Source organism: Gekko japonicus, unplaced genomic scaffold (assembly GCF_001447785.1).
Source record: "Gekko japonicus isolate JY-2015 unplaced genomic scaffold, Gekko_japonicus_V1.1 scaffold19, whole genome shotgun sequence".
Classification (NCBI taxonomy): domain Eukaryota; kingdom Metazoa; phylum Chordata; class Lepidosauria; order Squamata; family Gekkonidae; genus Gekko; species Gekko japonicus.
In genome coordinates, this window is record NW_015164664.1 from 1,456,850 (window position 1) to 1,483,867 (window position 27,018).

Here is a 27,018-nt window from a genome sequence, read left to right on the forward strand (position 1 = left end):
GACTAAGGTAATAATGAAAAGTCATTAAACTAGTGATTAAAAAAGAACGTCCCATCGAGTTGCAGCCAACTCTTAGTGACCTCCTCCGCAGGGTGTTCCAGGCAAGAGAGGAGCAGAGGTGGTTTACCATTGACTTCCTCTGCATAGCCACCCCTGTTTTCCTTAGTGGGGGTCACATCCAAGCACTGATTGGGGCTGACCCTGTTTAGCTTCCAAGCTCTGATGAGTTCGGGCTAGGCTGGCAAACCACTAAAAAGCAAGTTGCCAAAGGGGAAACATGACAGGCATCTGTCTCTTTTTCCTAATTGCTGCCCAGGAAGAGGGGAAACTTTTGATCTGGGGAATGGCACAGCTGGGGAAGAGTCTCCCCCTCCTCCAGGGCTACAGCCCCAAATCAAAAGGAGGGGGGCTTGTCTTACAGCCAGTTCGTAACCCCAGGTTAAACATCATGGGGTGTGATTGTGTCTGCCTCCCTCCAGTTGTGTCGTCTGGTTGGTAGCCTCTCTGTCTGCTCCAGTAATGTCAGTATATTTTTGGCAGGACTTTGGGATATGGGAACGTGGTGACAAGACAAACCAAGGAATCACAGAACTGAATGCCAGCTCAGTGGGGATAGCAAAGGTGAGGGTGTTTCCTTGGCCTGATATCTTTTTGGGGGGGGCAGTCTTTGGGGGGTGGCAAGGCTGAGGCTGCCCTGATGATTCTTCCTGATAGCAGGGTGGGGGAAGACAAGCCTGCAAAGAGTCTTGTTTCACATCTCACAAAGGACTGTCTCGTCCACTGTCTGACAGTGGGCAACCAGGTGCCTCTGGGAAGCCAACAAACAGATCCTGGAGGGGGATGGCCCAGCTGTGTTATCTTTGACCATGGAAGTTCTTTTGTTGCCATGGGCTGATGGGCACCCCTCCCCATCAATAGACTGGTCTTCCCTAAATGTATCTGATTTCCTAAAAAGCTGTTTCTACTAGGGCTAGTTCTGGCAGCTTGGCCTCTGGGGAAAGGGCTGCTTTCTGCCACTGATCTTTGCTTCCTCTTTGGCCGCAGGCTGCCCTAGAAGCCTTAGATGAGCTTGACCTCTTCGGAGCCAAGGGGGGCCCCCAGTCAGTTATTCACGTGCTCTCGGATGAAGTGCAGCATTGCCAGGTAAGGGTGTGGGCTATGTGGGCGGTGCTTCAAGCACCTGAAACCCTTCATGCTTTCCTTCCACTCCTGGGAGGAGCATGAGAAGAAGAAGAAGAAGAAGAAGAGATTGGATTTATACCCCGCCTTTCACTACCTGAAGGAGTCTCAGAACAGTTTACAATCTCCTTTCCCTTCCCCTCCCCACAACGGACACCCTGTGAGCAGTGTTCCCTCTAAGCTGAGTTAGTGTGAGCTAGCTCACAGTTTTTTAGCCTCTGGCTCACACATTTTTGTTTTAGCTCAGGAAGGAGGGCTCCAGAACAAACCAATTTATGCAGTAGCTGAATCACTCGCTCACAACTTTAATGCCATAGCTCACAAAGTATAAATTTTGCTCACAAGACTCCACAGCTTAGAGGGAACATTGCCTGTGAGGTAGGTGGGGCTGAGAGAGCTCTGAGAGAACTGTTCTTGAGAGAACAGCTCTGAAAGAACTTGTGACTGACCCAAGGTCACACCAGCAGCTGCATGTAGAGGAGTGGGGAATCAAACATGCTCCTAACTACTACACCAAACTGTAAACGGAGAAGACAAGCAGTTGGGAGACCTTGGACAGGGCCACATTGTTTGGAGGTGGTGGACTAGGAAATGAGGTTTGGATGAGCATGGCCATCTTTTCCCAGAGTGATGGAGAAGGGGCATTTCCCATAGAGTTATTGCGCCCCATACAGTATAGCTACATGGTATGGCCCTGTGTGTGTGCGACCCAGAATTGATGCCTGCCTTAATGTAGAGGTGTTTCACATCACCCACTGCCTGATCCTTTTACTTGGAGATGCCTGCTGGGAATGGAATCTGGGACTGTCTGCATGCAAAGCAGATGCTCTCCCACTGAGCCACTGCCCCCTCCCAAAGACCTGATCAGCATTGGCTTCCCTACCACAGCATTTTCTCCACCAGAAAATGTGCTGCCAGGGTAGGGCTGTTTGCCCCTTCCTCTGGCTTCACGTGCTGTGGGACGGATGTGTGCCAGAGGAAAAGGCAAAAGGGCTGCCGTTCTGCTGGCCAAAATGCCGTGAGAGGGAAGCCCAGCACCGCTCTCTCCCCCATGCCCTGGTTGCAGCTGAAAGGAGAAATGGAAAGCTTTTAAAAGGTGAATTCCTGCTTGAATGTAAAGCCATGAGTCAGGTTGGGAACCTGTGTTCTGACTTGTGGACCATACTGTGTATTTTGGTAGACAATAGTGAGCTTCACGGACCAATGGTAAGGCAGCTTCATGTGGTCGGATCTCCGTATGCTCTAAGAAAGGAACATGAAGCCGCTGAAGCCTGTATTCCATTGGGCCCCTGCTCTCTTGCTCTCTCCCGCCACAGTCTATTCTCCATTCTATGCTGCCACGGGCTTCAACTTCTAAGGAGATCGACGCCAGCCTCCTCTCGGTCATCTCTTACCCGGCCTTTGCCATTGAGGACAGCCACCTGGTAGAGAAGACCAAACAAGAGATTATCTCCAAGCTACAAGTGAGTGTTCTCAAGAAGAGGAATCCTTTGGGTGGTTGCCACCTCGCTCTCCCTCATCTGTGGTCTTTTGAGGAAGATGCATGCCTTAGGCTTTGCAAAGGTTTCAGGAGATTCTTCAGTTTGCTCTTTACAAAAATGCAAACAGAAAAGTGAATGGTCTTCTTGCAAATCTAGTATGAATCTTCCAGTTTGCCAGGCAGCTTGATGAGGTTTCTTTTTCTCTAATGCTCTTGACTTCTCAGGGCCGCTACGGTTGCTGCCGGTTTCTCCGGGATGGCTACAGAACCCCCAAGGAGGTATGTACCAGGTAGCGTGGGGGGCTGGCAGACTAGTCTGGAATCCCTTCTGTTGTTCCAGGCAACATCAGCCTATCAGGTCAATCACAGAAGCTGATGTACTTCAGCAGGCTGTCTGCTGTGCAGGTCTGACTCCTGGGCACGAGAGGGTGTGATCAGCCAGGCTTAAGCTTTAGCAGACTTCTTTAGAGAGCCTCCTGCCTGCTTCTCCTCCCCTTTTTCTGTCTGTCAGTGAGGCAGCTTCATTGACGGCCTCTGTACCTGTGCGTGTGCGCTCTCTCCCCCTCTCCTTTTGTCTCTCCAGGACCCGAACCGCCTCTACTATGAGCCTGCAGAACTGAAGCTCTTTGAGAATATTGAGTGTGAGTGGCCCCTATTCTGGACCTACCTCATAATTGACGGTATTTTCATGGGCAACGCAGAGCAGGTGAGTGCCTTGAGGGAGGTGGTGGGTGGTGCAGGAGGGCTGGCTGTGAGGGGAGGGAGAGCAGAGGGAGGGTATCTGTGCTTGAAACAAAGTCGGCTTCCCAAGTGAGGAATCTGCTTCCCTCCAGCACCTCTGCCCACTTGCCAGAACAAGCCCTCCCACGTTTGGGGGGGTGGCTTCTTGGCTGCAGTGGTGGTGTCTACCTTCGAGTCTGTAGCTCCTAGCCAGTTTGGTGTAGTGGTTAAGTGCGCGGACTCTAATCTGGGAGAACCGGGTTTGATTCCCCACTCCTCCACTCGCACCTGGCTGGATGACCTCGGGCAAGCTGTAGCTCTGATAAGAGCTGTTCTTGAAAAAGAGCAGTTTCTGTCGGTGTTCTCTCAGCCCCATCTACCTCACAGGGTGTCTGTTGTGGGGAGGGGAAGGGAAAGGAGTTTGTAAGCCGCTCTGAGACATCTTTGGGTAGTGAAGGGCGGGGTATCTTTTCTTCTTCTTCTAGAAAGCCAAAGATCTAGGTTTCTTCCTTGAGTTATTTCTGAGTCATATGGGGGGGGGGGATGCTCCGTTGGAACAAATAGGTGTCCCTTTTGCCCTTTTAGCAGTAGGTTTGCAGATCCTTCTTCATTTGCTCACAGGATTTGAAAGAAGAGATGACTGCCCCCCCCCCCGCTTGTGTAGATCGCTGCAGAGACAGATGGGAGTGTTTCCAGTGGCGTCTCCAAAAGCTCCCACCCAGTCCTGGCTAGAGGCAGTTTAGTTAGGCTTACGTAGTCTGATTTCCTCTGCAGGGAAGGGGCATCACCTATCAGCCTCTTTGCCCCCGTATTGAGCTGCTGCACAAAGGTGACCACTTGCCTGGTAACCCTTTGACTCACTGACTCAGCCAGGGGTTCTAGTGAAGGCTCAAGAGTGGAAGGTCAGGACTTGCCTTTTTGATCCCTGGGTAAGATGTAAAAATACCCGAGAACTTATTTCTGATTCAGGAAGATAAGTGAGAGTAGGGTTGTCTGCAGACGTGAACAGACCTGAGAAGGATCGATAATAACAAGCAAAGGGCTGCAGCTAAGCTAGGTTCTTGCCCATGTGAAGGGGAGTTGCCGGGCCAGGAGGCGGATGCAGAGGCAGCCATCACAACTGACCCTGAGTTTGCAAACCAACTCTCATGGATTTCTTTGGCCACACCTTCCCCCCTCCCCCTTTCTTTCCAGGTCCAAGAGTACAGAGAGGCCCTGGACGCGGTCCTCATCAAAGGGAAGAATGGAATTCGGCTGGTACCGGAGCTCTACAGTGTCCCACTGGAGAAGGTGAGTGGCTGTGCTTTTCCCTCTTGCACTTGTGATCTTGGGAAACCCTCTTCTCTCCAGGACAAATGTGAGGGGATGCAATTCTCCTGCAGAGGCCGAAGAGAAAGGTAGTTTTAAAAACCCTACAGATTTGCAGCCAAAGACCTGGCAGGTTATTGCAAAGCAGTTTTCCCACAGCTCAGTCTCTCTGTTTCCTGTTCTCCGGACCTGATGCCTCATTTTGCTTCCTTCATTTCTATGGAAGTCCAAGTAACATCTGATTATTTTTAAACACAAGGTCCTAATACTTCCAAAGATGGCTCTTAGTGCTCTTGACCTTTAGAGCGTTACCTTTTTGTAGGACACAGGTTTTTCAGCGTTGTTATTTGAAAAGTATTTTGGATGATTTCACATGACTGACTTTGAAGACACACTGAGATCTGGGGTGGAAAATCCGGATGGTTGGTCTCTCTCCCTCTCTCTGTGAAGCGTAATGGAGAATTCCAGGAATTCACTGGTTGTGAGCGTCTAAGGCAGGGGTGGCCAAACTTGCTTAACATAAGAGCCACACAGAATAAACGTCAGATGTCTGAGAGCTGCAAGACATGAACAAATATCACACACACATTTTTATTGGAAAATATGCAAATTTGTGAGGTGGGGGCTTGGAGAAAAAAAGCGACTTTAACTTTAAATGTGTCCTCCAAGTCCCCCCGCCCCCCTTGGAGGGCTTGGAGAAGGGATTTAAAGAGACAAATGCCTTTTCCAAGCCAGCTGGTGGTGGTGGGGCTTGGAGAATGCATTTAAAGTTAAAGTTGTTTTCTTTCTCTGCTTCCCCCCCACCTCAAACCTACCCAGGGAGGGGAACACTTGTCGGGAGCCACACAATATGTGTGAAAGAGCTGCATGTGGCTCTCGAACCACAGTTTGGCCACCCCTGGTCTAAGGCCATATTATCCTTAAAATAAAAATATAACAGTGTTCTCTTCCTCTGATAACCAGTCAGATTCCCTCCTTGCTACTTCTTCTCCCTCCCAATTTGCATCTCCCAGTTGCCACTGGACTCCTGCCCTTCCAACTCCCCCTGGCCCTGATCCTCCCAGTTTTCTCTCCCAGGTAGATGAAGAGTACTGCAACCCTCACTCTGTCGACCGTGTGCCGTTGGGCAAGCTGCCGCTCATGTGGGGTCAATCCCTCTACATCCTGGGCTGCCTCATGGCAGAGGTGAGACTCTGTGGTCTGATCCTGTTGGACCCCTTTTGGCCATTGGGCTGCTTTCCTCTGAGGCTCACTTGCACTGATTGTGCAGGAGGAGCTCCCATTGTGTATGCTTCCTGTGTGGTGGTTTGATCTGTGGTGAGGGGTGGTGGACAGAAATCTCCTGTCTTCAGGCAGGTGCAGGGATCTGTGACTGAGCTGAGCCCAAGGTAGGCTTTGATGCTCCCATGCAGCCGCTCAGTGCAGTCTCTCCCTGTAGCAGTGTAGCTTAGTTCCTGACTGTGGGGGGGACTGTGATTGGCAGGCTCACTGTGCTGGAGCCCATCCAGCAGGCTGTCCCAAAATGTGACCCTCCCCCCCTCTGCTTGCAGGGATTTCTGGCTCCTGGGGAAATCGACCCTCTGAACCGCAGGTTTTCAACTGTTGCAAAGCCAGATGTGGTGGTCCAAGGTAAGTGAGAGACTGTCGCTGGGATTGGAGGTGGCTAATCCTCCACGTTGGAGTCTCCCAAAGAATTTAAGTGAAATACTTCATGCTGGGTGTCTTGCTCTGGGAGTATCCTTGGAAGGAAGTGTGTTCTCTTCTTGTAGTGGCTTCCTTTGTCATTTGGCATGGCACTAAATGGCAGCCCACTATTGGCCTTGCCAATGTTTTTTGCAACCTTCTCTTGAACACTGTGGCTGGGTGGGCCTTGCAACTCTTGTTGCCACCCTTCAGGTTCTTCCCAGAGCAATGAGAGCTTCAGGATTCCCATTTCTGCTGTCTGTTGACATTGGAAGGAGTCTGAGAAATGAATTCAGGGGTGCCTTTTCCTCCCTCTGAGTTGGTGATCAGGTTGCAGTCCTAACTATTGTACTGGCTGACTGAGAACCATGCAAGAGAGAGGAGTTGGGTGCTGGAAAACTCTTGGGGGGGACGGCGACTGGATCCTTGGATCACCCTGTCCAGCTGCTGAGCCCTGTGTGTCTCTCCCCTAGTGTGCATCCTGGCCGAGACAGATGCCATCAAAGCTTTCTTGCAGAAGGAGGACATTGAGGTGGAAACAGTGGCCGATGTCTACCCTATCCGAGTGCAGCCGGCAAGAATCCTCAGTCACATCTATGCCCGACTAGGTGAGCTTGGGGGAAGGGAAGGTCACTAATTGGCGGCTTTGTCAAGATGTGGAGTTTGTCAAACTTCTTGGCGCCAGTTGCTCTTCTTGCATAGAGACAGCAATGCAATCCAAACTAGACTGCTCTCATAGGGCCTGGGTTGGGGCACCTGCTAGCCAGACAGGTTTGCGAGCTGTGTTAATGGGCTCTGTGGGATGGACGGAATTGTCCCTGGAGCTGTGAAGCTTCTCTGTTGCCTCCAATGCTTACCACTTTTCAGTCGTGTACTTCCTTTCCCCTTCCCACTGTAGCCCACCTACCTCCATGAAATGCTGCTGTTTGGAGATAGGGGGCTCTGAGGTGGGAAGGGGGAAGCAGCAGAATTTGTAAATTTAGTCTGGATCCAGCTCATTGTCTGGCCTGATCCTAGCTTGTGTGAAAGGTTAGTTGCAATCCAAACTAGACTGCTCTCATAGGGTCTGGGTTGGGGCACCTGCTAGCCAGACAGTCTTGTGAGCTATGTTAATGGGCTCTGTGGGATGGACGGGAAGGCGTCTGCAGCCCGTCTTGTCCCTGGAGCTGTGAAGCTTCTCTGTTGCCTCCAATGCTTAGCACTTTTCAGTCGTGTACTTCCTTTCCCCTTCCCACTGTAGCCCACCTACCTCCATGAAATGCTGCTGTTTGGAGATAGGGGGCTCTGAGGTGGGAAGGGGGAAGCAGCAGAATTTGTAAATTTAGTCTGGATCCAGCTCATTGTCTGGCCTGATCCTAGCTTGTGTGAAAGGTTAGTTCCTGCACTCCATCTGAGCTGCACCCCCAGTGCTTCCCTTCCTGGCCTGTAGCTAATGTGGGACCCATGGGGCCTGGTCCCCTAGTGTTTCTTCTGGGCCCCCTCCCTCCCTGGCTGCCCCCAAAGTGCCCCAACTTACCACCTGCACTGTGCTTTGATTTAATTAGCTGGCGGGCCCCCCAAGGCCCCCTCCCCCAAAATTCCCTAGCTATGGGGCTGTTCCCTTCCTCCTTGTGGTGAGTCCAACTTTCCACTTTGGATCTCTTCCAGGTCGTAACAAGCGAATGAACCTGAGTGGGCGGCCCTTCCGGCACATGGGTGTTCTCGGGACCTCTAAGTTCTATGACATCAGGAACAATATCTTTGCCTTCACTCCACAGGTGGGTATACAAGCTACTATTAGGGTGCAGGTCCTGGTGGTGCAGGGGAAGGATAATAAGAATTGCATCCTGAGATCTTCAAAGCTAAGCAGGGCTGACCCTGGCAAGTATTTGAATGGGTCACCTCTAGAGAAAACCAGGGGTTGGGAGGCCAGAGGCAGGCTAACAAGCCACTTCTCTGAGCATCCTCCATGCCGTAGTAGAAGTTGCCAGAGGTCAATATGACTTCAGGCATGGGTGTGCACACACACATGCACACACAAATGCAAAAATAAAGCAAAATTGCATCCATTCCTGAAAGCTGCTGTGCATTTGGGGAACCAGCAGAAAATGCTTCTGTGTTAGAAAAATGTGATTTCTATGAGGTTTTGAGAGCCTCCTGGCTTGTGAGGAGAATGTATTTAGAGACGGAGTTTGGCTTGTTCAAATGAGCATGAAACATGTTAACTTCACAATGTTCATTGTCCTTTGAATCCACTTAAGCTGTAGGCTTTAAGGGATGCAGCAGAGGACGTACTGTATTAAAGTTCACTTTTCAGAAATGATTTGTTCAGAATGCAGTCTATGCCTTCCGCACCTTTCTCTCCCCATCCCCAGGATGCACAGTGGGGTGTTGACGTTATTTTAACCCTGTTAGCCGCCTTGAGCCAGCGTGTCCAGGAAGGCGGGATATAAATAGAAATAATAAAATAAATAAATAAAATGTACAGTTTCTCTGAAAGATCAAGGCCACTGGTTAGAGCTGCAACTTCAGCATGCAGACAACCCATCTTGGTAATGGTTTCAGCCTCCTGTCACCCTGATGGTGAAGATGAAAGGGTGGTGCATGGTCCAAACAACCTTGAGTGACTGCCCTTTCTGGCCTCCTTGCCCTCTCTCCTACTTTCTCCCTCCATGCGACCCACCCCCATTTTGGGGAGCTCTTTCTCATTAGGTCTGTTGCTCTCCCTGTAGTTCATAGACCAGCAGCAGTTCTACCTTGCCCTCGACAACAAGATGATCGTGGAGATGTTGCGGACAGACCTTTCGTACCTGTGTAGTCGCTGGAGGATGACGGGACGCCCAACGATCACCTTCCCCATCAATCAAACGATGCTTGGTGGGTTTCTGCCTTGCGCAGGAAAGGCTTTGGGGCTTCCTTAATTTGTATGTTTTCCTCTCCACCCCCATTACACAATTCTGCAAGAAGAAGGTGCCATCAGTTTTCCACTGACTCATGGCAACCCTGCACATGGAGCATTCAGGCAAGAGTTGAGCAGAGGTGGTTTGCCATTGCCTTCTTCCACACAGCAACCCTGGACTTCCTTCTTGGTGGTCTCCCATCCAAGTACTAACTGTGGCCAGCCCTGCTTAGCTTCTGAGCATTTGGGCTGAGCTGGGCTTTTCAGGCTGCTACTCAGTTCTGTCCACACAATGGAATGCACAAACCAATTTCTGTGAATTATATGCTCTTTTGGAGGGGGGGGGCTCTCAGGAGTGAGGATTCCCAGACATTAGTAGGGCAGGCAGTTTGGTGTAAGAGCAAGTCTTCACCTGTCTTTCTGAAGGAGGCAAGTGGTGGATTCGGATAGCTACAGATCTTGGCTAGGCTCTGCCCCCCTTTTGGATTGTTACCATTTCTTGTGCTGTTTTTCTCTCCGTGTGAAAGATGAAGCTGGCACCAGCATCCACCCAGCTGTCTTGGCCACACTGCGGAAGCTGCAGGACGGATATTTTGGAGGGGCAAGGTGAGGCGGCTTTGCCTCTTGCATGGCAATCCCTAGTGCTACTGTCAGGCAAAGCATTTGCAGATCCTGGCCGTGGGACACAGTTCATCATTGATGCAGTCCCTAAAAGAGGAGAATCTGGTTAATTTTTTTTAAAACAGAAGAGAACAAGGGATATTTTTAAGCTTCTGGGAAGGTGGGTTGGCTGTCAGTCCAGACTTGTCTTGGACAAACTGGAATTAAGGTGAAGACAGATGTACAACTGCTGGAAATGTGCCCTCGCCCCTTCTCGGACGACAGGCAAACTTCCAAACAGAACCCAGCCGAGGAGCAACTGACTGTTCCTGTTTTTCCAGGAGAAGATGGCTGTGCTGTGCAGTCTGTTGATTGGCTCGCCCTTGTGGCAGTCACAAAGTCACCATTCTTAGAACAATGTTTGTTTTTTAAAACCAAATAGCCAGTTAAGCATTTAAATGGATTGTAGTGTGGCCACTGGAGCAGGGCAGTTCTTAAAATGCCTGAAGCAAAAATTCGCTCTGGTAGTCAGGTTGGAAGAGAAGCAAAGGATGAAAGAGATCTTTATCCTGTAGCTGTGAAGTGGGACCTGCTTCTAGAAGGGGTGGTGGTGGACGGACGGCTGTATTGTTCTTCAGCCTGAGAATGTTGGCCAGAGTGCCCACTGCCTCTTGCTTTCCTTCCCTTTCCTCTCTGACTCTCACAGGATCCAGACTGGTAGGTTGTCTGAATTTCTCACAACTTCATGTCGCACACATCTCAGCTTCATGGACCCCGGGCTGGAGGGTAAGCTCTATGCTGATGACTATGGGCTCAGCCTTGACAGCTTCAGCGATTTAGACCCTGAGGACTGGCTGCATGGCTTTCGAATGTCAGAAGATGGTAAGGAGATGGGTTGGCCCCCTTCCTGCACTTGAGACATGCTGTGGATTTCTTAATCCAGCCCGTAACGCCACAGCCCTCTGATCTGTGCCTCACTCCCTCGATGTAACACTCCTCCGATTCCTACCCGCCACTTAATTAACCTTTTCCTTCTCTAACCTTTACCATGCTGTTAGCAAGACAGAACTGTAGAGCTGAGAGACTCCCGGAATTGGCCACTAATAGCTGGGAGTTCTTGGACTGGGGATCCTGTTGCAAATGTTGATTAGTCGTTCACGTGAAGATATGAAGCAGCCTTATATGGGGTCTGATCTGTGGACCTTCTTCTAGTTCCATACGGGTCTGATCTGTGGACCTTCTTCTAGTTGTGTGCTTTGTGTGCTTTGGCAGAGGCTGTCTATGGTGTGCTGCCCTTGACCTGGGAGTGCCAGAGACTGAACCGAACTTCTGCACAGTAAACTGGGGCCCTTTCAGTCAGACCATTGTCCCACCTAACCTAGTAAATCTCCTCTGACTTTGAGCACCTTTCTGGGCCGCTTCCCAGTGCTGGATTTCCTGTAACTGGGGTTGCCAAGGATTGAACCAGGGGCCTTCTTTGTCCTAAACAAGTGCCCTATCACAGAGCCATGCCCTCCCCCCACCATTAACAGCTTTGGGAGTGTAAAAAGGGTCTTGCAGTTACACACCTGGCTTTACCGCTCACTGCAGGTCTAGGTTGATGACTTGAACTTGGAGCCCACCTTGGAAGGGCAGAAGGAAGGGGGAAAGAATGGATGTCCAGGTGCCCAGTTGAGGGCACACCTCTTGAGTCCATGCTGTTCTTGGTGCACAAGAGCTTTCCAAGGGAACTTAGCCAGTACCAAAGATCATTCTTGGTCAATACAACTGCCTAAGGGTGATGCTGTTGGCTGTCTAATTATTTGGGAAAGATGGCTCTGCTGCCGTAATATTATTGGAAAAGGGTGAGAGAGAGAGATACATAATGCAAAGCAATATCTCTTATAGGAGGGGTGTGCCAGTTTTTGAGTTGCACAGGACATCTCAGATGGAATGGAAAGAGCTACACAGTGGGGTGTTTGAACAGTATTGTTAACAAGGGCAAACCAAATGTAGAGATTTACAGACAAATGCTGGTGTGAGCTCCTTGGCCAGCACAACAGTTTGGTTAAGGCAGACTCCTAGTTCCCTTTCCACGCTGCCTGATGAAGAGTTCTGTAGAATTTGAAAGCTATCGTATCCTTAAGCAATGGCCAACAGACCTTTTGTCGGCATCTTATGCTAGATGCCTATGCTGCAGTCAAGAAGAAAAGGGTGAGCGTACATGTCTGCAGTCTCTTCCCCCCCCTTCAAGGATGAAAGGCTGTCTAAACAGCTGCCCAGTTCTCCATCCCCCATCTGCAGCAGTCCTCAGGCTCCTGTGACCTCTCCTTTTCCCTCTGCTACTGCCAACAAATCCCCTGTCTATACAAACAATCTTCTTAACTCTCTTCTCTTCTTTTGACTCCTCCATCAATCCCGTTATCCCATTAACAGTGCCTGTAACTGGCTTGTGGCCACACCCTCCCTACCACCTTGGGATGCTGGTATTTGTGTTGTGAGTTTGCAGTGGTGCATGCGGGGTTTGCCCAGGTGGCTGGCTGGTTTGCTTCCCCCCTGCCTGTTTGTTTGCAGTGGCTCATCTAAAGAATGGCTATGTACAGACATTTGGGCTGTTGGAACACGAGGGCACGCTAGCAATGGTCAGGGAGGGGGTCTGTCTGTACTCATGCTGTTTAGGGAGGGCGCTCTTTCCCACACAGATCGTCTTCCTGACTGTGGTGAGTGTCCTGCTGATTTTTGGAGGATGGGTGGTCTTCCATTTTCCTAGCCTTCCAGTAAACACATGACCAGGGGGAGGGGTTGGGAAGCGGTATGGAGTGTTCCAAGCAAAGAACAGCTTGCTATCGTCAGGAGCTTGGCTCCTTTGCATGTATCTTCCTCTGGCATTTATGCAGAACCTACAACCTGGAGCTGCTAAGGGGCTGAGATGCTGTTCCCGTTCCCAACATTGGGGTGTGCTTGGCCAGCTCCTGTAAGAGTCTGCCACCCTGCACAACTAGTGGTGGTGTCCAGCTCTTCTGTTTCTGAAGTGGTTGCTTCTCTCTCATACTTGCTGGTGGGACTGCTACTATGCAGCTGCTGGCTTTGTTGCTGGGTGGCTTAGATACATTTGCAGTTGAATAGTGCCAATGTGGCGCAGTGGAAGTAATGACTCCAAGTCCAAGTTGTTGTGGTTTTGTCTGCTTCCCCAGATCCCTGGCTGCAAGTGGAGCAAAACTGCAGCTAGCTTGTGCTGAGTCCTTCAATCTCACTGTTTTGGGGAGATTTTTTTTTCGGGGGGGGGGGGATACAGGCATTAAATGGGTTTCTGTGAATCCCCGACACATCCAAGTTGCCTTGCTTTGACAGCCTGTTTTTTTTGTGTGTGTCTGCAAGTGAGGTTTGACAGCTGTTCCTGTAGAAGAGGAAGCAGAAGAGGGGAATTTGTAATGCAGATGAGCCGCTGGTGGGGTGGTTTACTTTCACATTGCACACCTGATGGGTGCATGAGCTGCTTCAAGGTTTGTGGGTAAAAATTTATTCTGAGCAAGAAGGGAATGGCAGAACCTCACTGTTTCTCTGAGCCTGCTTTACCCAGGAGAAGGGTGTGTGTATTGGGTGTCTTCAGGAGTGGCTTCCCCTGCGAGAAATATGAGGTCCAAGTAACTCAGGGTCTTTCTTCCAGCTGACATCTGTGATGAAGTTGCCCAGTATTTAGACCACCTTCTGGAGCACACAGTTCCCAAGGCCACCCTCTCTGCATCATCTCAGAAGCGGGGGCTCCAGCGCTTCCGTGCAGCAGTGCACACCACTCGTGACCTTGTGTCTCTGATGACAAAGGCCAAAGACCTGCATGTACAGAGTAAGTTAACGTGCTACTGGTGTCACCGATGACCACATGAATCCCCCTCCCCCAGTTCTTTTGTGTGTGTGTGTGGCTTCTGTAATGTTGCACAAAAAGAGCAGCTTCTCCATGTACAGTTTTCCTTCCTACTTGTGCCATTGTCACAGGAGGATTTGTGGCAAAATTTCCCTTCCCCGTGTGACTCTTAATGGATATTTCCCTGAGTCTGGATCTGACATATTTACATGTACATTAATCCGAGTTGTCTTTGAATAGTCTAGTAATTAATCAGCAGATCTACTTAGAAAGTTCTCTGGTTTGCTGTAAGAAGGGAGAAGCCTCAAATCCCACAGCAGCTGCATGCAATGTGTCAAGTCCCCCCTCCCTCCCCCCCAAGACCTATTTCTCCATCACAGAGCTGTTCATCCAGTTCCTGGCCCTGTCTGAATTATGTCAGGCTCTACCGGGCTCTGGGGCCTTTTCAGTGAAATGCAGCACCCTGAGGATCCTGCACCCTTCAGCAGCTCTGTGCACTTTTGGCTTCCTGCAGATGTCAACATGTACATCCCTTCCAAGCTGTTCCAGGATTCCCAGCCATCTGTTAACTTGCTGGGCTCAATGCAAAAGCAAGACACCAAGGTGAGGCTGTTGGACTTTGCTCTCTTGGTCTGAGATGCTCTGCTGTTCAAGAAGGAGCAGCCCATAGTTGTTGTTGTTGTTTTTTTTTTTAGTTTTCTATCTTGTGAACTGTCTACCCCATCGGCTTTTCCTGACCCATTCTATCCCAAACTGTCTGATTAGAATGTATTGATTTCGTGACTCTTGTGCTCGTTGGCTGCGTCAGGCAGGCCAGATAAGGGGCTCGGGGGGGGAGGGGAGGACGTGGGCATGCATAATGTCCTCCTGAAGTCAGTCTGGCCTCTTCCTTCTCCACAAGCCATCCATCCCTGTTGAGGTGAACCTCCCTAAGGATGCAGCTGGGAATGTGGACTGCAAGGTCCTGGTGGATCAGCTCCGTGAATGCGAATCCCTGCAGGACCAGGCCAACTACCTCTATATGCTCTACACCCTCAAGTACGAGTATGGGCAGGGCTTCCAGTGTATGATGGGGGGGGGGGCTGTTAGGCCAGTTTCTTTGCAAGCATGCAATTTAAGTCTTGTGGTTTTCATGTGTTATCTCTTTCTGACCACACAAAATTCCTGGGTTACCTAGCCCAGTTTGTCAAATCCACGAGGGCTGTGCATCATGACTGCTGCCATCCTGGATTGCTCTGGGTGGCTACCATTTGGACAGGAGTTCTGCCACTCTGTGTGTGGTTTCATGACTAAGCTAATCTGGCTGTGTGGATCTGCAAAATGATAGCTGCCATCTTGGATGTGGAAGCTCAAAGAACATTGTAGGCCAGAGCTGAATCAAAGCATATAGAACAGAAAGTTGGGATCCTTCAAGTGGGTAGAGATTAGGGCTGGGCTGGAAGTTGAACCCTTTTCTGAATTATATGGTGGCTCTCTTTTGCAGGGGGCCAGATTGGGATACGGAGATCTATGGTGAACCTGGGGTCACAGTCACTGATCTCCTCACAGAGCTATACGGCAAAGTTGGTGCTACTCGCCAGTGGGCCCTGATCCGGTACATCTCTGGGATCCTGAAGAAGAAGGTGGAAGCTCTTGATGAGGTAATGGGTCCCAGCCTGAGAGGGGGAACTGCCTTTTCTGATGGGGTTTATTGATTGCAAGGGCCCAGAATAACCTACCAAAGGGCATTGAATCAAAACATGAGGGTGGCAAGCAAAGAAGGTGTTTCTCTTTGTCCCTTTGTTGTGACATTGCTAAAGAATAATGATCAGAGTTAAATTCTGATTCATTGCACCTAAGAGGGAACTTGACAACTTGCCTGACAGTCTCTTCCTCCGGCAGGCCTGCACCAGCTTGCTGTCGCATCAGATGCACTTGACTGTGGGGCTTCCCCCTGAACCTCGTGAGAAGACCATCTCTGCGTGAGTCCCCAAGCTGGCCTGAAAGCTGCGTGTTCCACAGCTTGTACCAGACTTCCTGGCTTTGTAGCAAGCATGTGGGGTTGTCTGGGGTGCACATGGGAGGCCATGAAAGCCGGAGGGAAAGGGCTGGTGGGCCAGTGTGTTGCAAGTCTCTGTGGAACCCAAAGCACACATGGGCCCAGAGAGAGGTGCCTTCTCCATTGCTCAGTCCCAGCATTCCTGGGATTTCTCCAAGTACTTGTGCTAGCAGAGGAGAGGCCATGGTGAGTTCTCTGTGTATCTCTAAGAAGCTCCAAAGGTTGTTCTTCCCCCACCCGCCATGATTGAAAAGCAGCATGGAGGAGACACAAAGTGGACACACTTATGCATATTCTGCCCTCATACAAGCTTTATGCAGAGAATGCATTTCAGATTTGCATAATTATATATACGGTGTTTTACTCCTTATATTAAGATATATGCAGAATATATTTTTTTTGTATGTACAATGATTGGCTGGTGGAGATCAATGAAGATGCAGAGATGAGAAAAGGAGAAGGGTATTAGATTCTGCACTCAGGAAGCATATGCACCAAAGATGCACCATCCTGACTATGGAATGGCATGGCTGTGAGAGCAGAGATGCGCATCCTATCTTTTGTGCAGTACTCGTTCTGTGTGGATGTAGATCTGACAGTGTTGGGATATAGTTATATAGGATAAAGGACCCCCTCATCTCCAGCACTGCCTCCTCTGCAGCCCCTTGCCTTACGAGGAGCTCACCTGCCTGATTGACGAAGCCAGCGACAAGAATATGAGCGTCTCCATCCTGACTCAGGTGAGAGATGAGTGCACCCCCACTTCCTGCCTGGGGGAATGCTTGGAGGTTGTAGCCATGACCAGCTGTTCCCCCCCCCTCCTCTCTTCATGCAGGAGATAATGGTTTACCTAGCCATGTACATCCGAACTCAGCCGGCTCTCTTTGCAGAGATGTTCCGTCTGCGTATTGGACTTATCATCCAGGTGATGGCAACGGAGCTGGCTCAGTCATTGTGTTGCTCGGGTAGGTGGACCTGTGCTTGATCAGCCATGCGCTGCTGTGGCAGATGTAGCTACATGCTGGCCTCCGAATGGCCTCCAGAGTGAAACCCTAGGGGTGGGCTTCTCCACAAAGCCAGTAAAGGCAAGGCGTGGCATACCTAAGGCCAAGAGCAAGCGCTCTGTTTATTGCTTCTTGGCAGCCTCCTGTGCCCTGGAGAGCGTGTCCTCTTTTGTTGAGAAATGTCTGTGGGTTTGCTGTCGATTTGTAAGTGATGGGAATTGGACAGGGGTGGGGAGGAATCACCCACCTTGGCTCTCCGTTTCTGTAGCTGAGGAAGCCACCGAGAGTTTGATGAATCTCAGCCCTTCGGATATGAAGAATCTTCTGCATCACATCCTCAGTGGCAAGGAGTTTGGAGTGGAGAGAAGTGGTGAGTGTAGCTGCCTTAAGGAGCTCTGGCTAGGAAGGAGGCTGGTCCGGATAGGCCTCGACCCTGGTCAACCCAGATCCCTTAGCCTCATCAACAGTGCCCGCCGCTGTTGACTGGCTGGCTGTGTGCTGATGCCTGCTCTCAGTAGTCTCCAGAGTGCCCTGCGGTTGGTTCTTTCCCCGCTCCTTGCATTTCTGTTCTCCTTAATCCCCAAATTACAGAGCGTTTCTTAATCTGTCTTTCATAAGAGAGAGGCTGAACTGCCTAAACTGCCTGAGAGTTCCCCTTCCACTGGATTACTTGCAAACCATACCCTTTGGAATCCACCCCCCAGGCCCCACTTGGCACCTACTTTACTTCCCTTACTTCCCTTTAGGTCAAAACATTTCTTTTTACCCACCCTTTAAAAGAGGTGGTTCCATTTTTGTATGGTCTGCTTCTAGCTCAAGGATTGTTTTATGAGTATCATTTTAGGCTGCTTGGGGTTTGTTTTTTTGTGCTTTTCTGTACCATGTCTTGTTCTTAATTTGTCCTGTTTTTTAAAGAAAAACTTATTTACTTTATTTATAGTCCCCCTTTCTCTCTGAGACTCAAGGCTGTTTATAGGATATAATACAGTCTAATCAAACAGCATAAGACAGCCAATAAACACTGCAATAGGATTAGAGAACAACATGACCAACAAACTATCTAAGGCAAGGTATGCTATAAACAGTACAGAAAGTGGATTACGAGCAGTAAAAATGGGTGATATCTACAACAATTGTAGTGAACTACAACCCTATTCCTTATGTTGCCTTGTTTCAGTTTGTGAGCCACCTAGGTCTTTGGAGAGGCAGCATATACATTTTCTAAATATGTAGGCTGTGGAATTATCCTTTCTGAAAAGTTCAAATCCAAATGCAACTTTTTACACATACAGACCTTTTCTGGGATCATTGGAAGGCTCCATTCTTTGTGCCAGTAGTAATTAGGCAACTGGTGCTTGGGAATGAGCAACCACAACCCGTTTGGATTGTCCTGTTCTAGCCAGCAGCCAATAGGCAGAAGGCCCGTGCGCTGCTGATGTGCTTGTGTGACTACTGATTCTTGTGTAGAATGGGACTTCAGCATACATAGATGATAAAAGCCTCCTGGGCCACAAGGCTGGGTTCTGGGGGCATTTCCAGATTTTGACAATGTCTCTCCCTCGTTTTGCAGTGCGCTCCCTGGATTCAGCATTGACTCCAGCCATCTCCATCCGTGAAGTTGGCCCAGTTGGAGCAACTAAAACCGAACGGGCTGGGATTGTTCGGCTCAAGAGCGAAATCAAGCAGGTCAGGCTGAGTCTGTGCCAGTGCTGAAGTGGTGGTTACCACTTGGTGTGTTGTGGGGTGCTCTGGCACCAAGGGGATCCACCCAGGCTCCTTTTCCTTCTCTCCTCTGCACCCAAATATTTTTCCTCTGCCTCTGTTTTCTTTCAGTTTTATTTTGTAAAATTATAAACAAATTGTTTCCTACTTGCATTATCAGTTTCCAAATGAAAAAAGCCCACAGGGTGAATATAGAAAGGTTGTGTCTGCTTGCAGGGAAATCAGGTATGGTTTCAGGAAGTAGTAACACCCCCCCCCCCAAAGACAGATGCCCAGGGACTACATGAGCTGGCGACATCTTTCAATGCAACTGTGTACTAGATTTGGGACTGGTCAGTAGAAAGCTTGTGAAGAGCGGCAGTGGGCTGGCACCAATGCTTGTCTGACCCAGGCTGCTGCTAAAGGATCCTACAACTGGGCCTTCCCATTGTGCTGAGGCTGGGGGATAGTGCTAAAGCCTGGGTTCTCTGTGCCAATCAGGGGGGCTGTACCCTAGGTACCAGGTACCCAGGTATGTTCCCTGCAGGTAAAACAAGAACTTTGGGGAAGTTTGCAGCAATATTGCCAGAGTTTAAACTCATTGCTCCTCCCTCTCTTTCTTATTCTCTTTCAGCAACTGGATAAACGTAGGCAGTCTTTGTCTGAGCTTAAGGTGAACCCCTCACCCCTCTCAAACGCTAGCTAATGCTGCCACTGTGGGCCCCAGTTTTGGAAGCCTCTAAGCCTGCATGAGCAAAGGGCGAGTGAGCTGGTGTCGCATCAAGCTTGCAGTCCCCTCTGACAAAGTTGCTCTTGTGCCTTTTTAAAAAAAATAGGGGAATGGAAAAGTTTTATAACTGCAACATTAGTCTATACTAGGACTATCGATACTTTCTGCAGAATCAAATCTGGCAAGTCAAGTGGGGCTTCAGAAGGGTTTTAGGGTGCATGGTCCAAAAAGCATCTTGTCCTGTAGAATTCCAGTGAAGCTGAGGGGAGGAAGTTCCCAGTCCCAGCACTTTTGCAAACTTGTTGGCCCCTCTGCTCTTTGGAAGATAGAAATTTCCAGCATCCTGTGGCATGTGTGTGTTGTAAAGTGCCATCAAGTTGTAGCCGACTTATGGCGATCCCTTGGGGTTTTCAAGACAAGAGATATTCAGAATAAATATATGGACTACCCTGTTCCCGTTCTCTTGAGAGTAAAAAATGACCAAGTGCTTAGACTCTTCTCTGTGGGGAACACATGTTGCAACCTTTAACTTTTGGGTGGAGCTGCAGCCAGCTTTTAACCATTCCCCCACCAGTCCAGAGGTTCTATTTTGCCAACTGCAATGGCTTGCTCGCTGACTGACGGGGGCTTTTGTACCCAGGCCCAGTGCCACCACTCACACCAAGATCCAGCAAAGATGGTGTTTGCCCCAGCCTACCTTGATGTCCTCCTTTACCTTCCCTTGCTGGCTTTCTAATAAGATGGCCTGTAAATCTTTCTCATAGCTTTGCTTTAGCAGAAGATAAGCTGCAGCTTCGTATCCTAAACCGGCACTAATGCTACGGTCTTCTGAGACAACCTGACTGGTCTTCTGTTTGTCTGCACCCATGCAGTGTTTGCTGCCGAGGCCTGATCCACTCAACAGGCTGTGATACATGCTTTCTCTTCTCTTCTCTCTCTTTCTATTTTCTTTATTTTTAGTCTGGTGGTTTGCACTCCTTGGAGGCTAGCATGGAAGCTTCCCAGGGAAAAAGCACAACTGGGCTGGGCTTGGAAGGCTTCTCTTCCCTGCTGCTGGGGGTGGGGAGTTGCGTGCCAGGCTTGGGGACTCTCTGGCTTTGCTGCCTTCCGGCCATCCCCAGCACAAGCCCTCTTCTTTGCTCAGTTATCTGGACACTCCATACCACGAAGTGGCACAGGTGAAGACCGTCCTTTCAAGGATGGGCGCCAAGGCCAGTGGCAGAGACGCCGGCGACTGGACGGGGCCCTCAACAGAGTCCCGGTGGGATTCTACCAGAAGGTCTGGAAGATCCTGCAGAAGGTGAGAACCGTCAAGCTCCCTGAGCTGCATAGAAGGGGCAGGATATACAGTTTTGTAATACAACACTTTTTAAAAGGTCTTCTGGAGGGATTTCAGGTGCTGTCGCAGCCATCTTAGCAGAGGGAAGTGCCTTTCTCTCTCTCCCTACCCTTCTTTTCCTGTTCCTTGTCTAAGGATATCTAGCTTTATCACTGCTTTGGAGCTGTGATCACAGTGGCTGTCATCCAAGTAGGACAAATGTTAGCTGTGACTTCCAGGATACTGTGCAATTTTAATGAGCAATATGTTTAAAAGAGAGCTCCCCCCCTATGACCACTAGGGTGGAAATGATCTCTAGCACCATGTTTGGGCAGGGAAGTGTATCCAAGGGGAAGGGTATGAAGTCCTTTTCTGTGGAAGTCTTTGAGATAGACCAGATAAACTTCTGTGCATCTGAGAGAGAAACCAGGTCAGGTTATACCTTCTGTTGAAGTGGTCCCTGTTGATGACGGAATACCCATGCTCCTGAGACAGACAGAGCAGTTCTGTGAGCTATGAGAGTTTAAATGATGCACTGTATGAAAAAGAATATAACAATCCACCTACCTGTAACTGAAATGCATTCAGGGGGCCCCAGCACGCTGCTATGTTCTTTAAATTCTCTTGTCTTGGTCTACAGTGCCATGGACTGTCCGTGGAAGGTTTTGTTCTTCCATCATCTACAACCAAAGAGGTAAAAATTCAGTCTCCTCCTTTCTCCCTCTCCCTTCCCTCCTTGCAGGGTGTCCTGCTGTCCACCAGTCATTGCTGTGTTCAGTAGGATTAGGCCATTGCTGCACTTTCTGAGAAATAGCCAGCTTTGGATACACTTTTGGCCATGTGTCTGGGGATGTGACTGCCTTTGTGCCAGCCATTGTGGCTGCTGTATGGGCTCTGTCATTTGTATGTGTGTTGCAAATTGCTGATATTATTTTCCCCCAAATTACTCTCGCTGTCACCAGCCTCTTCCCTTCCTTCCCTGTGTTGATGGAGTGGTGGCACTTGGTCTTCCTTCTCTCCCAGGAGCAGCTACAGAACTGCTAGGGAGCCTCTGCTGAGCTGGTGGAGAAGACGTAGTTGCTTGTACTTCCATTTGCGTGTACTTCCAAGACATTCAAACCCAGGGGGTGATACTGACCTATTGCTTGCATTCCGAGGCCCAGTGGTGCAAAAGTTTTGCATTCAGAACATCTCTGTGGACTCTGTGCCTTTGCACAGCTATTCCCCTGTGGCCATTTCCCTCTGTTGAGGCCAGAAGGTCTCTTTTGCAAAGTGGAGGTGAACCTCTGTACGCGTCTCACTGCCTTCACATCTGCCTCCATTTATTTGGTTTGGAGGGCTCATTCCCCCCCCCATTTCATCTGCTATTCTTCTTTTCCTGTGTATTCTTGTTTGCATCTCCCCCCGCCCATGACAGATGACTCCAGGAGAGATCAAGTTTGCAGTCCATGTCGAGTCTGTCCTAAACAGAGTCCCGCAGCCAGAATACCGGCAGCTGTTTGTTGAGGCCATTCTGGTCCTGACGATGCTAGCGGAGGTGGACGTGCATTGCCTTGGCAGCATCATTGCAGTGGAGAAGATTGTGCACCTTGCGAACAACTTATTCTACGAGGAACAGGTAGAGGCTTCCTTTGGTTTGTCTGGAGGTTCGAAGCAAACGCAGCCTTGTTCTGGGTGGGAACGTTGGGGGCTGGAGCATGTTGCCATTAAAGGCTGGGCTGCAACAGTAAATCTGCACAGTCCTCCCCAGTTTAAATCCTCCAGCTGTTGCCTGGAAATGTCAACCTAAATGGGGTGGGTCCTACCTGATGCTACCACCCCACTGACTGAGCCATGTTTGAAGCCCCCCTGCAACCTAAGGAGCCTTCTTCCAACTAAAGTGGGTTTTCTGTTGGAGGAACAGCCGCTTAAGTTAGAGGAAGGCTTCTTGGAGGATCCACCCCAATACATGGCTGGAACATTAAATGTCCAAACCGTGCAAAAGGAATCTGTACAACCTCCAGGAAACACGGGAGACAGATAAATGTGTGCCTCTTTTTGTTTGCAGAACAGCAGAGTCATAAAAAATGATTATGGGGTGGGGAGCGTCAGCTCTGAATAATAAGCTCTAGCAGTAATTCCTCTTCCTTCTCCTTCCCTGCTGAAACAGAAAGCCCTGGGTGCCGATGACAACATGCTGGAAAAGGACCCAGCCACAGGGATCTGCACCTTGCTCTATGACAGCGCCCCTAGTGGCAGGTTTGGCACCATGACGTACCTCTCCAAAGCCGTGGTTACCTACCTGCAGGAGTTCCTTCCCAGCAGTGGCTGCACCATGCAGTAAGCCAGTTCAGGTTTCTCTGTATGAGCTGGAAGAACAACCTGGGGATTTAGGTGTAGGTCTGAAGGCCAGCACTGAGCTGTCTGGTTGGCAGTTGGATCACCTCTTCTCAGCAAAGACATCCAGTCTGGGTGACTGAAACTTCCTTGGCACAGTACTGCTGGAGATGAACTTTGTGCTGCAACATCTGCCCTGAGAAAAAGACTTCTGAGCATTGCAGGAGAGCGTGTGTTGTGCAAGAAGCTGTGTCTGCACACAAACTGTGTATACAGAACCCCCTTTGCTTCAAGGAGGGTCTGTGCTCCTTAGACAGAGGGTTCTGGGATTGGATCCTCTTAGGCTGATGGCTGCCATTTGCACAACCTTACTGCTTGAGTTTGAACGGAGAGGTCAAGAGGGCTCCTCATGCTCTAGGCATCTGCTTTTAGGGGGGTTCCTACTTGCATGCAGCTGTAGATTTTGTTACTGGGTTAAAAAAAATATCTCTCCATTTATCCTGGGATTTTTACCTCTGCTCTGTGAGACTTCGATCAACCAGATGTGTTGCTGCTCCTTACCTGGGATACTAGTCTTCCCATAAACCCTTTGTTTGTAGTCTCCCCCTCATGAATGCCTTGAGTGCCTTTAATGTCGTCCATTGTACTCCAGCCTCAGGGGGCTTCTCTTCACTCTCGCTGATGTCCTGACCACAGGCTGGAACTTCGGCTGCCTCCTGTTAGTCAGGGTATTATTATGTGCTGCAAACCATCTCATACAGAAACTACTCGTCTGAGCTTGTGTTCTTTTCAAGTCAGCAGCTTGCCAAATGAAAGTCATTTCGAGTGCAACCAGAGTCAATGAATCTGTCTGCAGGGAGATAAGGGTTCAGCATTTTTCTTCTCAGTGGGGGCTTTTGTTCCATCGTCTTCCTGCCTCCACTGAGAGGATCTGCCAAAAGGCTTTAAACAGAACCCTGGCTCTCATGACTAGCCTTGGCCTGCAGACATGCTGGCGAGGGTGGATGTGCTACTACAGTGATAGGGCTCCGGCTGCCCTGCTCCAAGGAAAATTAGTGGCTGTGGGTCATGTGGGAGAGAAGGAGAGTTGTTTGATTCTCAGAAAATCAACAGAAGCTTTGAAGGGCTTGGAAAGTGCTTGGTCTTTATGGTGAGATGTGGGGTTTCCATAAATAGGGCTTCCAGGGCTCAAAGTTACCACTGTGTGTTTGAAATAAATGACTTTGCCAAGTATTTAAAATATCAGTATGACTTTCTGGGAAGGGGAGCTCACTGTAGCCCATTAAAGGACTGAAATCCTTGGTGAGGGCATGTTGCCACTGAAATCCTTGGTGAGGGCATGTTGCCACTTCAGGAATATGTAACTCCAGGCTTCCCCTTCAGAGGAAAGGAGCTAAACATAGGGGCAGAGCTAGAAGACTACAGGCCAGGCCGTTGCTTGGAAGGGCTCCAGAAAGGGGCTCCAGAAGGGGAAACATGGCCCCACTTTTGTGTGAAGCAATAAGTGTGATGGCTGTGCTTGCTTGCTTGGTTTCAAGTGCCAAATCTTTTGCGAAGGAAGCAGGGGATGCTTTACCCGCCCTCCCCTCATCTCAATCTGGGATACAAAAATGCATCTTGTTCAAGTGGTTCCTGAGTTTACATGTTTGGGCTGGTTATTGTAATGCACTTTGTGATAGTTTACCGAATTATCCAATTGCACTTTCTATTCAGTCTGGACTCATAAGCTCTATGAATTCTGAAAACTCCACACCTCGCTCTTTGGGAGGTTTTTGTGTGTGCTGCTGATAAGCAGGATGCAGTTGGCTTTGTTTTGTTCCCTCCCCCCCACCCAAGAAAATTGCAATACTGTTCCTTTCAGTGAGCATTGAAAACCTAGAATAAAATGCCTCTATTTCATCTCTGTTTTGTTTTGTGTTTTCTCATGCATTAACTGGTTACAGTGAGATAAGAACCAAAGCAATGAGTAGGCTGGAATTTAGCACTGGGTGGAAGGAAGAATTGTTAATAACAATACTTGGCTGAAGTGGAAACTGGCTGGTAAATTTCCACAGTAGCCTTGCGGAAAGCAAAGGAAGTATATTTCTCTAGTTAAAATATAGAAAAGCTGTTTTAAATACAGTCACACCACTCATCCATCTAGCTTAGTCTTTAGGTAGTGGCCTTCACGGGAGGGAGTTCTTTCTGAACATCCACTGTTTGAAATCCTTTAACTAGAGATTAAGCATGATCCTTCTGCACACAGCCACAGTCCCTCCATACATTTGATCTGTAGTTGAGTAGGGAGGTATACCTAGGGCCCAATTTGGAATCATCTTGGTAACCCCTAGTGCAATTAATAGGCTGTCTTCAAGACTGTGGGTACTGAATCAATAGACCAGGGGTGTCAAACTTTAGGCCCGCGAGCCGGAAGCAGCCCACCCATGGCTTTAATAGGGCCTGGGGCTCATTTCTTCCCTCCTCTAACCCCTCCTGTCCTCCTCACATTTTGAGGCTGACAAAGTTCCCAGCTTCCTCTGTCTTGTCTTTGCCTGCTTTGGCAGGAAGCTCTTCTGGGATTGCAAAGTTACAAAGAAAATATGGATTGTTTCCAGCAATAGAAACATTGCTCTGGGACTGGAATGACAGCCCCCAGAGTAAAATGATGGTCCCTAGCAATAGAACCTGTGCAGAATGGTGCAGAATGGAATGACAGCTCCTTTGAGTAGGAGGTGCAGAATGGAATGACAGCTCCTGTGAGTAGGAGCATCATTCTGGGAATGGAATTCCACTCTGGGGGCCCTCATCCCAATTCCAGAATGCTTCTGGAGGGTGCAGAATGGAATGACAGCTCCTGTGAGTAGGAGCATCATTCTGGGAATGGAATTCCACTCTGGGGGCCCTCATCCCAATCCCATAATGCTTCTGCTACTCCCAGGGACTGTCATTTCACTCTGGTGGCTGTCATTCCAATCCTAGAGTAGTCTATCTGGGCCCAGAGACCTTAATGGGAAATCCATTCCGCATTTTTTTGCAACTTTGTGCTGCAATGTATTTTAGTGGAGTGAAGCTCAAGAAGTTTCACTTTCCAGTGTTTGTATAGTTGAAGCTGTGGCTGATGGAGTTGTCTCATTGCAAATACAGGGTTGATGTTTTGAGCCAGCTTGTCTCTGCTGAATGGACCTGAGAACAGGTGACTGGCTGAATACTGTAACCTGGGAACCCACAGCCAAAGGGGGACATTACACCGGAGAGCCACTGTCACCCTGAGTAGACCTGTGGGGGAGGGGAGAAACATGCAATGCCCAGCCATTTTATGTTCCTAGGCTTAGAGTATTTTATATTTTTAGTTTATATTTTTAATTTCTGCTGTGATCCTTGTGCTTTTTCTTGATGTTTTATTTTTTTAAATTGCATTGCCAAACCCCACTATTACCCCACATTTCCATTTTAGGCAGTTGTCTTTTAGGGGGAGAGGTTTGGGAGGTGTCAGTTATCAAAGACTGCTAAATATTGCAAGAGTTTTAAGCATATTTGTATTTTAAGTAAAAAGATATCTTTGTGTTTTTATCTTTTATAAAGTTTATGTCTCTGCTTCCTGGCATTACATTTTATGACACACATGGCCTGGCCATACAAAGGCCCATTTATGTCAAATCTAACCCTTGTAACAAATGAGTTCAACACCCCTGCAGTAGACTATTCTGAGGAAATTGCTGCCAGACGTGAAACCCCCTGTAATTATTTTGGGGTTAATTTATCATACAATGGAAGTAAATTCCACCCCCAGCCAGAAATCTCCCACACTGGCCCCCCTCCCTTTCAGTGGAGATGAACCAGCAAATCTACCAACTTTTTCCAGGCTTCAGTACACATAAGTCTAAATAACTTGGGGGAAACACTTATTTCACTAAAAGATAAAAATTTATACTTGGAGGCTACAAGCTAGCTTGATCTCATCATGTCTCAGAATCTAAGCAGGGTTTTAAGTACAGTCCAACCACTGTATTTAAGCAGGGTTGGCCTGGTTAGTATTTGAGTAGGAAACCACCACCAAGAAATTCCAGGGAATGCAGGAGGGTAATGGCAAACCACCTCTGTTAGTCTCTTGCCCTGAAAACACTATCGGGGTGCCGCCATAAATCGGCTGGGATTTGAGGGCACTACACACACACACTGAAGAGTGAAGTCAAACCACCGATGTTGCATTAAAAAAAAAAACAGCCTCGAGCAAACTAAATAT

At 49.0% G+C, this 27,018-nt stretch overlaps 1 protein-coding gene across 1 annotated transcript in view; it reads left to right on the forward strand.

Annotated features, from left to right (window-relative positions):
- The window catches only part of PHKA1 (phosphorylase kinase, alpha 1 (muscle)), a 32,723-nt gene extending 8,043 nt beyond the window's left edge, over positions 1 to 24,680 (forward strand). The window contains exons 6-32 of the mRNA XM_015409013.1: positions 541 to 621; positions 1,045 to 1,143; positions 2,496 to 2,642; positions 2,885 to 2,938; positions 3,243 to 3,365; positions 4,574 to 4,669; positions 5,765 to 5,872; positions 6,238 to 6,316; positions 6,844 to 6,978; positions 8,018 to 8,127; positions 9,082 to 9,226; positions 9,776 to 9,854; positions 10,555 to 10,730; positions 13,495 to 13,671; positions 14,204 to 14,292; positions 14,591 to 14,727; positions 15,173 to 15,329; positions 15,571 to 15,650; positions 16,389 to 16,467; positions 16,563 to 16,692; positions 17,000 to 17,101; positions 18,302 to 18,417; positions 18,950 to 18,964; positions 20,307 to 20,462; positions 21,121 to 21,174; positions 21,898 to 22,098; positions 22,630 to 24,680. Of these exons, the coding sequence (XP_015264499.1) occupies positions 541 to 621; positions 1,045 to 1,143; positions 2,496 to 2,642; positions 2,885 to 2,938; positions 3,243 to 3,365; positions 4,574 to 4,669; positions 5,765 to 5,872; positions 6,238 to 6,316; positions 6,844 to 6,978; positions 8,018 to 8,127; positions 9,082 to 9,226; positions 9,776 to 9,854; positions 10,555 to 10,730; positions 13,495 to 13,671; positions 14,204 to 14,292; positions 14,591 to 14,727; positions 15,173 to 15,329; positions 15,571 to 15,650; positions 16,389 to 16,467; positions 16,563 to 16,692; positions 17,000 to 17,101; positions 18,302 to 18,417; positions 18,950 to 18,964; positions 20,307 to 20,462; positions 21,121 to 21,174; positions 21,898 to 22,098; positions 22,630 to 22,803 (3,099 nt within the window). The 3' untranslated portion in view covers positions 22,804 to 24,680. The remainder of the gene's footprint in view (positions 1 to 540; positions 622 to 1,044; positions 1,144 to 2,495; positions 2,643 to 2,884; positions 2,939 to 3,242; positions 3,366 to 4,573; positions 4,670 to 5,764; positions 5,873 to 6,237; positions 6,317 to 6,843; positions 6,979 to 8,017; positions 8,128 to 9,081; positions 9,227 to 9,775; positions 9,855 to 10,554; positions 10,731 to 13,494; positions 13,672 to 14,203; positions 14,293 to 14,590; positions 14,728 to 15,172; positions 15,330 to 15,570; positions 15,651 to 16,388; positions 16,468 to 16,562; positions 16,693 to 16,999; positions 17,102 to 18,301; positions 18,418 to 18,949; positions 18,965 to 20,306; positions 20,463 to 21,120; positions 21,175 to 21,897; positions 22,099 to 22,629) is intronic.
- The last annotated feature ends 2,338 nt before the right edge of the window (positions 24,681 to 27,018 follow it).